The sequence below is a fragment of the Cygnus olor genome, chromosome 4 (genome assembly GCF_009769625.2).
Source record: "Cygnus olor isolate bCygOlo1 chromosome 4, bCygOlo1.pri.v2, whole genome shotgun sequence".
NCBI classification, from domain to species: Eukaryota; Metazoa; Chordata; class Aves; order Anseriformes; family Anatidae; genus Cygnus; species Cygnus olor.
This window is the reverse complement of record NC_049172.1, coordinates 41,564,902-41,578,077: the sequence shown is the minus strand read 5'-3', so window position 1 is coordinate 41,578,077 and position 13,176 is coordinate 41,564,902. Positions and strand designations below refer to the sequence as shown.

General features: G+C 42.6%; 1 protein-coding gene across 2 annotated transcripts in view; it reads left to right on the top strand.

Moving 5' to 3' along the window:
* Positions 1 to 3,021: 3,021 nt before the first annotated feature.
* Positions 3,022 to 13,176, top strand: part of LARP1B (La ribonucleoprotein 1B) — a 34,805-nt gene continuing 24,650 nt past the window's right edge. The window contains exons 1-3 of one of the 2 annotated variants that reach the window (XM_040555012.1): positions 3,022 to 3,307; positions 10,779 to 10,840; positions 11,936 to 11,995. In XM_040555012.1, coding sequence (XP_040410946.1) covers positions 3,037 to 3,307; positions 10,779 to 10,840; positions 11,936 to 11,995 — 393 coding nt within the window. In that variant the 5' untranslated portion in view covers positions 3,022 to 3,036. The remainder of the gene's footprint in view (positions 3,308 to 10,778; positions 10,841 to 11,935; positions 11,996 to 13,176) is intronic. The other variant, XM_040555011.1, reaches the window with a different exon arrangement.

The following is a 13,176-nucleotide window of genomic DNA, read 5'->3' as shown; positions in this document are numbered from 1 at the left end:
TTCTATCAGCTAATTAAGATACTGTTGTGATTCTAATTTTAGACTTCTCAGTGGCTTCATTGAGCTAGGATTTCCCAGGCTTACTTAAAATCTACTTCAGAGGGTAAAAAACTCAGTCTAACATTTTCCTGCTTGCTGCTGTATTCCAGAGTAGGGTGTATTGTCTTACAGCAAACTCAGAGCATATTGTAGAATTGTCCAGCAGGAATTGTTGATGGCTATTCTTCTATCTGTGTGGGAGGAAGGTCGTGTTAGGCTTTTGGAGTGTTGCTGTACGGAGAAAAGTTTATTTCATCATCTGCAGCAGTCTGTCATACAGATGGGAATATCTCACATGAATTGAAAGGCTGCTTTGAACAGATAGCTGTAAATGTTACTGGCATGTGCATCTCTGAGTCTTGGTGGTGTTTATATACAAAGAAAAAAAAAGCCTCAGAAAATTGTTGTGGCTCACTCTCTGGAACTGGAGCAGCCAATGTAACTGAAGCCTGCTGGTTGTACCCAGCAACCAAGATGCAATCAATTTTATTGCAGTTATTTCTGTCTGAAAAGCGAAGGCTCTGGTAGCCCTTCTGCATAGTAAGGCTGACAACACATGAGTAGGAAAAATGCAGTGGGTAGTAGGCTTTGCCTCTGAAAGGTTCTGGGCAGAGTAAAAGTTAGGTCTGGTGTGTTATCAATGAGTGACACAGTTAATTTTTTTTAGTGTTTTCACATTTCTTTCCTGGCACCTCTCTGCTGATCATGGTCTTGAGTGGACTGTGTCTAACGATTGTCAGGTGGAGCTTTTTGTAATGTTTTTCCCATGTCCAAAGATACCCCCCTGAATAGTGACCACTCAACTTCTCTTTTAGCAAGGATAGATCATTCGTGTCGTGTTAATCTTAAGTCAACTACACCTTGAAGTTGCAAAAAGGCACCATTGCATGAAGTAATGGTCTTGCTGCTTTCCTTACCGGCATGTCATATAAATGCATATAGATACTCTTTAAATAGTTTTATTATAGTGATGATCTTTGAACTGATATTTTTGCTTGGTAGCTGCTAACACTTTGAGGCAGTAAATATTTTTCATGTGTATTTATAATTGTTTCTGTCATGTGTCACTTTTTTTTTAGTGTTGATCGTAATTACAGTTGGTTGGGCAGGGAAGTTTCTTTATCTTAAAGTGTCAGGTTCTGTGTCAGCTTGGCTGTAATGATAAGTTATACAGTATTGAAAGAAGGTTTGTATAGTCCCTGGGTATGTAATTCCTCATGCACAAGTGTTACATGAGTAAAACGCTGTTGTATTATGCTATAATGTTATGCAACTCTGTAATTTGCAGTGTTTGCTGAAGTGCTCCGATGCTTCTACGTGACAGAAAGCATAGCCTTTAAAGCATGAAATTGGTATTCTTGGTTTTGTGCAGGGTAAATGAGCCTCTCTTTCAAAGAAGAAATATTTGAAATAGTGTGCTCTTCAAGGAAAAACTGCCCCGGATTTTGGCAAGGAAGTCTGACTTAGAGTGCTACAAAGTAACAAGAGGGATGGTAACAACTAGACAAAGAGTTAGGGGTGAGTCTTAGGCAACTTGAAAGGTTCTTTACAGACTTTTGTATACTTACATACAATTAAATATACAGTAAGTCCTCTTTTACCACAGAGTTAGCAAAACAAGTACTTGCAAACTCCTGTCAAGCCACCGTATTACTGGCTGCCTTTACTCATATAGTTATTTTTTAATCACTTTCCTGCTTTTTCCTGGTCTTTTCAGATCCCTGTACTGCAGTGTCGGGGTGTTCCTAAAGTCCTGGCTTGGCCTACAGTTCTGCTGCCTTCTCTTCTAGCCCTTGTCTGAGGAAAAGAAAACAGGATGGTTAATGCCCTTCTCGCCACTGCCTAGGTAGGGCCTCTGCGCGTTCACACCGCTCTAACAACAGTCTTCATCGCCTCTGCATAACCTCTGAGTTTGGGACACCAAATAAAAGATGAGGAAAGTGTTTTGAGCAGGTAACATGACTGATAAAGCCTGTTTTCAGGAGTGTAGGTGTAGGTGGGTGTAGATAGTGCCCTTCCTTTTTCCTGAGCAAAACTTCATTAAGAATTCTTGCCTTTGCTTCAAATAAATTGTCACTGTGACATGCTCATGGTGTGTCCTCAACTTGCGCATTTATTGCACCTGAATAAATGCAGTTCTTAGTTGTGGAGAAGAATGCTTCTAAGAGTTTGAAAACTTGCTTTAATCTTAGTCATGCTACTTTTTTTCTTGGTGTAAAATAAAAAATGAAGAAAGAGTAATTTTTCATCACCTGTTGTACAAGAAGTGCTTAGAAGCAATTGTAATTTTTTTTTCTGTTTATGGAAGGATCACCCTTATTACCAGTATTTTGAGCTTCAGTCACAGAAACGTGCATTATTTATTGTGGATTGTCTAAACTCTATCCAGTGTCGTTAAAGCAGCGACTAACATTGCCCCAACCAAAATCGAGTTTGCCGACACCAAACCCCAGCTATTTTTAGAGACACTACTTTACAAACTACCCGACTGGTTTCACAGAAGCATCTTTAGGAACGTGCTTAGTTGACTACGGCGCTGCTGGCAGCGTTTTGGGGGAGGTTTGAGGCGGCGGTGCCCCGGCCGCGCTCTGCCGCCTCAGCCCCTTGCGCGGCGGCGGGGCCGGGCCGGGCCGGGCCGGGGCGCGCTGCGCGTTACTCTGAGCGGGGGGGGGCAACGGCCGCTGTGAGGTCACGGCGCCCCGCCCCGCCCCTTCCTCCCGTGTCCCCCCCGCGGTGGGGCCGGCAGCGCTCTGCCCGCCCGCCCGCTGGTGCCCCGCTGGTGCCGGCGGCGGGGGGCGGTCGCCCCGTTCGCGGAGCGGAGCGCGGCGGGCAGGGCCGGGCCGGGCCGGGCCGGGCAGGGCGGGGGATCCCAGCACGGAGGCGGAGCGGGGCGGCGGCCAGGGGCGGGCAGGGGCAGGCTCCCCAGCCTCGGCTTCCCCGCGGCTGCCCCGGAGCCTTCCCCCGCGGGCCGCCCCCCGCAGCCGGGCCGGGCAGGGCATGGCCGCCGCTCACGTCTCCGCCGCGCCCGCCCAGCGCCGCGGCTGGGGCGCCCGGAGCCGGCCCGGCCCCGCGGAGGGCGAGGGCGGGGAGGCCGCGGAGCAGAGCGGCGACTGGCGACAGCCCGAACCCGAGCCGGAGGCGGACGAGAGGCGGCGGCGGGCGGCGGTGGAAGCCCCGGCGCCCAAGGAGAACGCGTGGACGAGGCGCAGGGCGGCGCGGGACGGCGGGGACACGGACGCGGCCGAGGCCGCCGGCCTGCGGGACCCAGGTGCGGCGCCCTCCGAGCGGCGGGGCGGCCCCGGGGCCCTGCTCGCCTCCCCCGGCTGCTGCTCGCCGGGCCGGGCCGGGCCGGGAGGGAGCGGTTGCCGCAGGCCGCGGGGCGGGCAACCGGCAGCTGCCGAGCGGCGGCCCCGTGCGGCTTCGCTGGCGCGTGGGAGCTTTGCGGAGTCCCGCTGGCTTTCTTGGCTTGTGCGCTTTGGTTTTGTGCTGTGTGTGTGCGTTCTTTCTTTATTGTGCAGCCCCTCTCTTCGGTCCGCCGCTGGGTTTTGCTTTTCACGCGGTGTGGGTTGCGAAGGCTCGGCATGGCAGCACATGTAGTGACTTTGCTCGCGCTGAGGATTCAAACCGCTTATGTGGAGCGAGGTGGAGTGAGGGTAGCCAGGGTGTAATTTTCTGGTGGCCTTTAATCACCGCCACATGTAAGGTAAAGCTGCTTGAGAGGCTCCGTACCGACTAAGCAGGCAGATCGCAGACCTGACTTGAAATTGCCGGCCTCTGTGCTTAGGCCACTGCAGCATTCCTCGAAGTTAGCAACTTCTTGGAGTATTGTTCTTGGCTAGAAGCAAGCCAGCAACCTCAAAACCCATACTTCAGCATGTGTTTCCTGAGAATCTCGGTCTCTGCACTTGCTCCTGAAGGCACCTGACAAACCTTCATGTGTTCTGACAGTCGCTTTTATCCTTAAATTAACCCTGTGCTTCCTTCACGAAGAGAAGTATAGCCTTTTATGGTTTCAAGTATGCCGATCATGCAAGCAGACAAAAGGGTTCTCCAGACCACAGGTTCTTTATTTAGCTAAAGATCAAACCTTTTGGCAACATGTACAGTCATCTTTATCATCTTGACTGTTTTGTTTGTGTGTACTGACGCGCTCATAAATACTGACTTACGCGTAGCTTCTACAATCCAGCTTGCTGGGCAGCAGCTTGCAGTCTTGTCCATACATGAAAGAGAACTTGTCACTCCTTTGGGTTGCTGGGGCAGTAACAATAATAATACACCAGAAGCTTTTTTTGTTATATTAACACCTTGTGGTCCTGCTCAGGCCTCAGCTGAAGATGCTGCTTTTTCTGCAGAGTTTACTACCCAATTTAAGACAAGACACAAAAATAATTATTGAAGAAAGAAGAAGGGAGCAGCAGTGAGTTTATATGCTGTGTACCTTATATGATTATTTTCAGAGAGCTTTAATTATTTTTCAAGTGTACAAAAGTTGTGCTTGCTGTTTATGAAATTAACACCTAATTGAGCAGTTGCACTGGAATACCTTTTTCAGTGGCAAGTGTATAATTTAGCAAATTTAGGAGTGGCTGTTGGTTGTAAAGGTGCCGGTAATGGCATCAGTGAAAAAGACATATGGAGCTGTACATTTTGGTTCAGCCACTGCTCGCTCCTCAGGGGAGATGAAGCAGCCAATCTGTCCTGGCTGTTGGAGGGCAGGAATGACCACGTGCCTCCACCTCCAGCAGGAGATGTATTTTCAAGCAACTAATTGCACGTTGGCAAAGCAAAATCAGTCGCGTTAGGCCCTTATGAGCGTAGTAGTATGGAAATTAGTCATGTGAAATAATAAGTAGATGAGCAGAAATACTACTGGGGTGGAATGTAAAACTGTCCATAAAGGGGGTAATAAAATGGGAAAGAATCTCACATCAAAGTAGCGACCGAATCCTGTTCGACTTGTTGATCTTGGCTTAATTTGTTGAAACTTTCCTGACACATGCAAGCGCAGTGTGCTCGGTGATAGCTGCGCTCCTGGGAAGGTCGCTTCCAGTCAGTCCCCTCCGGATTGCCGATGTGCTGCAACAGCCACCTGTACCAGGGCAGAGCTGCCTCTTCCTTGTGACACCAGCTGCTAAAGTCACCTGAAAGTAAAAAGTATTGGTAAAAGCTTAAAATCCTTCCTCGCTGAAGGAGTTCTGTCCAAGCATTGTTACTACCACCTTTTATTTTTTGGTCTCGGCTATGTAAGTAAGTTTTGATAACATCACAGCAAACCAAACACCTCGTGTAAACATACTTGATTTTTTTTTATGGTGAGTTTGTTGACACGGTTCTGTGTTTTGGGATAAGCCCTTTATTAAACTCCTAAACAGAATAATTTCAGAATTATACAGCTGCTTCTACCAGTCTCCATTTAATTCACGGAGAAAGACTTGTAGCAGTATGAAATTGTTAGCGAAATTAATAGGCTTCTGTCTTATCCTGGGGACCCTGAACACAGGCAGCTAGATTCAGCAGCAGCTGTTGGATGATTAAAGGCAACTCTTGCAGCCTGCCTTCCTTCCCCTCCTTCCCCTGTATGCTGAGCTTCGTATATTTCTCTGAGTCTTCGCTTCTTCAAGTTGAAACTCGATAATGAGGAGAGGAACGGTTTCGAGGAAGGAGTCCTATGTAATCTTGTAGATAATAATTTTTTTTACAAGGTAACAAGATAAGTTTTGTTTTAAATGGAGCCAAGGAGATGTGTCCCTACCAAAGCCCTGTAACAACCCAGAATTATTCCTCGTCTTTCCTTTGAGTCTTGTTTTACCTCAGCCAGCCCTCAGAGCTCGCCTTTGGCAGAAGTCAGTTACCTTTCCTTCATGCATGGCCGGCATGGAGTTGGTGAAATAATTTTACTCAAAAGTTCTTCCACCTCTTTGAAGAAATGCTGCCCTTTCTTTGTAATCTGGACCCCAAAGGACAAGTTCTCTAGCCTTCATGTGATTTGTGTAGCTGATGTTGGTCTCTAATGAGGCATTAGACAATTATTCAAAAATGGGTCGTGAAACTTATGAAAGTATTTCATGAAGCAAAATACATACCTGTGGTTTTAAGCAGTAAAAGTAGATGTGGTTCCCAGTGTGCTCTGATGCAGTCAGTCAAAGTAACTGCGTGTTCCGGTCTCTTACAGTTTGTCGTTCTTCACTGCATGGATTTCGGGACATCAGAGAGCACCCTTTATCTGGCTGGGATTTTGGTACCAGAAGTTCAGTGTGGTGCTATTGAGTAACTGGATTTGCTTTACTCTATTAATAAACAGGTTGTAAAAGCACAGTTTAGCGGAGGTGTACTGTATTATTAGGAATAACGAGCTTAGAATTTTGATTAGTAGATGGGTAAATGATCTGCTTATCAAATTTTTGGTGTATCTAATGCAGGCATATCAGTAATTGTCAGGAATTCACTGTGTGTTTGTATAGTAACTTTTTTATTATTTTAAAAATTGTCAAAAGGCACAACTTTGACTGCTATCCCAAGCCTGAAGGGATTAAAGGCGTTCTCTTTCCAAATGGGCTGTCTGTTTTTACAGACCTATAGCAGTGTACAGAACACAGAATATGGAAGTTTGTGTGTAAGATTTTCTGGTTTCTGAACTGGAAATCTGTTAGGAGAGAGAAATGCATCTTGCTGCCCAGAGTCCCAGACGCGACCCTGGCTTGCTGTGCTCTAGCACGTGCTCTTTTTTGACCACAAAAACTTTTGTAGAAATTGAGCCACAGGTTGCAGCTTTCTAAGAAGAAGCTAAGAACAAAATAGGATTAGAAGTGAAGCACAAGAAAAATAAAGAGTGCAATGATTAATCAGTCATGTGTTGGGGACTTTTTTTCCTATTGATTGTTCAGTGCTTGTTCCATTGGAAAACTGATTGTTTCTTAGTAAAAACATGTGGAAGCCTGCTGCTGAAATAGTTCACTACCTTGGTTAGTTGTTCAAATTGTGCAAGGAAGTTAACTCTTGTAGGAAAGGATGTTAGCATAGGTTACTTTTTTTTTTTTAATTTCTCAGAATCTGAGGTCATAAATCCATGCTTTAGAATTAAACCGTCATGTGCTCTAAGGGATTGTTTTGTCATATTTGCAAGACTGTTATATTTGTTTGTTAAAATAACAGATTGAAGCACAGCTACCTTGTCTAAAAACGGAATACAACTGGGTGGAAAATGTTCTACAAGTTCAACAAACAAGTTCCACTGAAATTTTGAAGAGCTATTCTGCTACTTGATTGCACCCCCTCAACCGCCTCCTGAAGCTCTTCTGGTGTTTCTGATAGGTTGTTCCTTTGCTGAGGAGAATGCACGTGCTAAGTAAAAATAACACTTGAAAGTTGTCTAGAAATCATGACAACATAAAACACGTTTGTATCAAAATTGGGATGTGTTGTGCCTTTTTTATAGGAGGCATCACTTTCAGAAGAAGTTGGCAGTATCTCTCCTGTTCTCCTGTCAGAAAAAAAAAATAAATCTGACTGGTTATTTCCAGAACTTGAAAACATCCGTTTTGAAATGAAGTATTGAATAGTGTACTCTGAAGTAGTATTACTGAAAATGTAATTTGTCGTGTGCTTGGCAGGACTTTGGTGATGCATCTTTATGTGCAAACTTTGCTTCTCTATGCTTCTTTGCGCAGCATCCAGTCCCACCTTCCCATTTCTGCTGTTTGAGGATTGCTGCCTTTTTGGTGGTTCCAAGATTCATCTTTCATTTTTAATAGCTGCATAATAACTGAAGTACTGCAGTTGGCATGTTTGCATATCCATGTCTTTTTGCAAAAAATATCTTGTGTTAGGGTGTGGTGTATTAAGAGACTTGGAAGAACTACTATGAAAATGGCTTTGAAAGGTGATTTCGGTTTTCGTGTGGATGGCATCTTCACTGGAGTTCAGTGATTGAAGAGTGATCACAAGCAATTAAACTTGCTCATCCTTGATTTTTTTTTTTTCTTTTCCCCAACCCCTTCAAAGTTCAGCTAAAACCCAGCAAGTGAAGTAGTTGAAGACAGCTGAATCCTTTCATCAACACAGCTTGCTCTTACTGAGCTGGTTACCTTGTCTCCTATGACCGAATAAACCATTTAAATACAGTTAGGCTGGAGCTAACAGCGAGTGAAATAGTTTATTTACAGGGGCTTGTTGGATTGTGCTGTGGCAATAAGCTGAAGATCCTGTTTCTCCTATTCAGCACTGCTATGTGATGCTGAAACCGAAGGCCGGGCTAATGTTAGGCATGGAGCTTTTATTTAAGTGCACTCTAGAGTAAGTTTTGCCTGCACAGTGGCTGTAGTCTCTTTCATAACAGCATAACAGACTTGACTGGGGGGGAAACCTTTAAATGATGTAGTGTTTTATTCTTTTACTCTCACCCTCCTTCCCTCAGACCCCTTATCTCCCCTTTCATGCTTCGCACTAAAATCCAACTCCCACGTGACAAGTGCCAGAAAGCCGGTCAGGAAAGGTCAGTTAATCTTGGATTTGAACATGACTCTTATGGAAGGCCAGAAACTTTGAGGGGTTGCTTGTTAGGGAAGTACGGCGTGCGGCGGGATCACCGCTCGGAAAGGGCACCGTCAGCCTGACGGTGTCGTTGCCTCATAGTAATTTTCTTTTCACTGAGTGTGCAAACGCATCTTGTAAGTCTTAGGTTACTACATCCTTGACTTAGATAAGAGAGATTACTGAAAAACAAGTTGGGTCTCATTCTGCTTGGTTCAGATAGCCTCTGCTGCTGTCTGGAATAGTATCTCCTGACTAAGATAGCGCACTGAGTTGATAGTTGACTAAGATAGCGCACTTGAGTTGTCTTTTTTAATTCCTTGCTACACCCTGGTGACACACGGAGTAGAAGTTCTGGCAGAGCAGTCCTTCGGTAGCAATTTAAGTAAAACTGCTGCGAGATGGAAAAAGGGCTTCAGGAAGGTAATCGAACAGCTAGAGAAAGAAATTTGCTCGATGCTCCATGACTACAACTGTTTTGCGTTATTTTATAGTGGTACTTAATTTACTATTGAGTAATAAGTTAGAATTAGGATGATACAGTCACTGCATGTCTAGAAAACTGGAAGCTCTCGATCTAAAGTCATTTGAGACTGGATAAGAAGGAAGAAGCATTTGGGGGAATTGTTTTGTCTGTTTTAAAAAGAAAATCTTTAGGTGCCCGTTTGGTGTGGAGAAGCTGCTGGTGACCAATGGGGCAAAACTCTCCCACTGATCAGGGTGCTGCGATACGCTGAATTCAGGTGGGTTGTACCTAGCTGTAGTAACAGAGTTGAGAGTGCCGCATGGAGCAGACGTGAACTTGTGCTTATAGCACTCACGGCATATTCCAAGAAGAGGACCGAGCGAGTTTTCAGAGTCACCGTGGGGCACGAGGGTGGGGTTCCCAGTGTGAAGCTGCGATAAGGAAGATTAGTGAAGTCACTGGATGCGAGAGAGATAAGGGTTAAGGAGGTGATGTTATCCTCCTATGAAATAATAATCCCCTAGCGATTTCGGTCATGCTCAGTGTTTCAAACTTGGCTTTCGGTAAAAGACTGAATAAGACTTTTCAAGGAAAGGATGTAACCACTTCTGTATTGGAAAATGTGCCTAGTAAGAACAGAACTATAGCGGGAAAAACTGAACGGTGGTTTCATCTGTCTGAATTAATCTCCCAAGAAAAGTTACCTGAGAATAGTTATCGTTTTTTCCCTGCATTCCCAACAAAAGTTAGAACATAATTAAATGGGTAGAAAAATAAGAAAATTGGATTTGCATACAGAAGGGAAAATTGCACATGCGTTAAGGGATGTAGTGAGTTTAAAGAGACTTTTTTTTTGCAAATGTAACTCACTGGTCGTAGCTAATTAGGCCCAGTAACGTTGGTATGTGTGAGAGTGAGTTCTTAGCAAGCATTAGGTTAAATCCTGGTAGATACTACAGGTTGAATTAAAGGCAGCTCTGTTCCGGAGGAGACTCACTATTAAAAGTTTAGGTCTTGGCTCAGGAAGGTTCTGAAAATGTGCAAGCATAAGCTTTGTTGCAATTGCTTGTATTTGTCGTAAACCGTTCTTGTAGCTTGTGGAATCTGAGCATTAAAATGTATTATCCTTAATGTATTTTTTATAGTCTTTTTTTTTTTTTTACTTCCTTTTAATGTATTCCATTGCTTTGACTTGATCATGAGCAATATGGCTAAATTCTTTAGCATTTGTCCATTTGTTAATAAACGGAAATCACTAGGAATTTGTCAATACGTAATTGCTTCTAGTTTTTTTTCATCCTCACATAATGGTAGATTTCATAAATGAATCGTGTTCTAAGTCTACCTTCTAATAGGGTATTTTTTTATGTTTTGGGCCTCATTTTCTTTGCTAATACTTAGGTTAAAATAACAGCATTTTGAGATAATCTTGGCATTATAGCTCAAGAAAGGCTTAAGAGTACTGTGTTACACTATATTCTATACACCCATTTTTCAGGATTAGTTACACTTGTGAGTGTGAGTTTTTCAATGTCATGTACTATTAGTTATTTTATGGAAATATTCTTGCAATAATTATGTTCATGAATGATCATTGGCTTCAATACCAAGACCACCAAGAAAAAAAAAAAAAGAGAAGTCCGTGTAGCATACTAGGTAGTTGAAAGTTGTTAAGGTATATACTGTATGCTTTTAAGTGCAACCTAATTCTTCACCTGAAAATACTTTTCTTCCTTTTCAGAACTAGAAAATTCCAATAAAGTTATAAAGGCAGCGAAACCCAGGACAAGGAAATACAGCAAGGTTTGTATTTGGCAGAAGAACGTTGGCTTTGAGTTATTGGACTGATCGTGTTAGAAGTCCTAGTTAATCTAATCTGTTTATCTTAACTGGCATTTAGCTCTGCTGATAATATGGTAGGAAAATGAAATCATTTCAGAGAAGTATTTCTGGCTGTAAATATTCACTGTGATAAATGGCTATTATTACTAAAAAAAAAAAAAAAAAAAAAAAGCCAAGGTATTTTGAAGTTATAACCGTAAGTGTTATGTTCTGCCTTGGTTAATTTTGAAGACAGAGAAAAGTCAGAAAAGGACAGGAAATTTAAAATTAGAAGGAAAGCTGAAGTGGTACGTATTCAAGGGGATACGGAAAGGCACTCTTGTTTTAGAAAAAAAAAAAGTGATGGGATTATATAAAACGGAAGTGACTTCAGTGAAACAACACCACTTGAGCACAAGAGATGATAGGCTGGTATCAGAAATCCTATCTGCGTATTATGTTAGTGATTAGCATGCTTTATGGTCTGTTACAAATTCATTATAACAGGAGACATTGAACCCTTCTACGGAAAAAATAAGTTTCTAAAATGTGGTACAGTTAGACTTTTCTAGGCTGTGAAAACACAGTGCTCAAAGGTCTTCCAAAAGCTAAAAAGCTTTTAAAGTGGTAGATGCCTTTAAATTGTGTAGGGAGGTATGTATAAGACAACATTTAATCTGAACGTTGTTTTCTGTGTACTTAAGTCTTTAATCTCTGTTAGTTTGTTTTAATAATAGAATGTAGAAAGTTTTGCTTGCTCGTCATCTGTATTTGGCCATGCCCACTTAATGCATTCTTAATGAAGGCATTTGTTAGACAGTTGTTAGTACAAGATAGGTAAGGTGTTGTACTGTGATTTGAATGTAACTCCAATGATTGGTTGTTTCTACAGTTGATCATATTCTGTTTTAAAAAGCTGCTTGTTTTCTGCTGTATTTCTCAATTTTTTAAGAATTGCTCTTTCTGGCAATTTTGTTCAAAGGTATAGTCTTGCCATCTGAGTTATGACAGACATCTTCCATGTGTTAAAAAGGACTAAATTGAAGAAGTAGTATAACCTGTGTATTGTCTTTGCAGACTGGTGACTTCGGTGATATCACAAACTGGCCAACACCAAGTGAAATAGCAAATAATGAAGTAAGTATTCTTTGTTATCTCCATTATTGTTTTATTAAAAATCACATTGGCTGCTGTGATTAATATGGTTTCCCACAGAATGTGCTTTGGGTGTTCTCAGGCTTCAGCAGAAATGTTGTCAATAATTCTGGTCTGTGCTTAACTCTCTGTATTGGTATGAGAATTTCTGAACCCTTCACAAGCTCATGCACGCACACATGTGTTTTAGCTTAACTGGTGTGGGTGAACATGTAAATAAAAACATGCCGTGTTTACCCCACCATTTTCAAGCTTCTATTTCCATTTTCCACTCTTTTGGAAGTTTATGAACAGACAAGAAAGAGGGCCTGTATGTAATCTTTGGGACTGTGTAGATGGTGTGTTCCCTTGTGCCTGGCGTGCCTTGTGCAAAGTTGCCCTAGGAATTATCAGAGGAGTGGGGATGGAGTAAGGATATATTTTCCTGTTGACTGTTCTTAGCATCAATTCCATCAAATTTTTACTTTTATCTCAAGTGGTAAGTGTATAACATATCTTAGATCTCTTTTATGCTGTATTATTGAAACAATGAAGTATAGATTATTCCAAGCTTTGTGGTACCATTTTGATCTTTGCTTTAGTTCTAGCATCATCCTTGTGATGCTTCTACTGTTTTCTTGGTGAGGGAAACCAGAAGATTTGTTCGTTTGTCCTGTGGGCTTAGTATCTAACATCTTCCCTCTCCTCCAGCTGAGTAAGTTACACCTTGTTGTTGTATCAGCAACAAAACATCCTCAGGTGTCTAACAAGGCCTTTCACGTTGCAGGTCAAAATTCTAGATGTCTGTAGATTTGTCACAACAGTACATTTTCTTCTAGGTAGAATTTGCTGCTTCTGGTATCTTGTTCTACAGGATCTCAGATCTTTGAAATTGTTAGAAGAATCTTTAAAACCTGAATAGATTATATGCAAATAAATTAATGGTCATTCAGTTGCTGAAATGCCAGTTAAAATATTGTAGTGTGTATACACCCCATGGAGGTTTAGGATTTGTTTAAGAGCCTCAGTTTGACTTTTCTTTAGTATTTGTAAGCTCTTCCATCACCAATATTCCTGCCAGTTGTTGAGATATTTTAACTGCCACTGCTCACAAGAAGACAGCAGGTGATGCATTTAACAATATCATAAGGGATACATTATATTCTCTACTGGTAATATTCCGA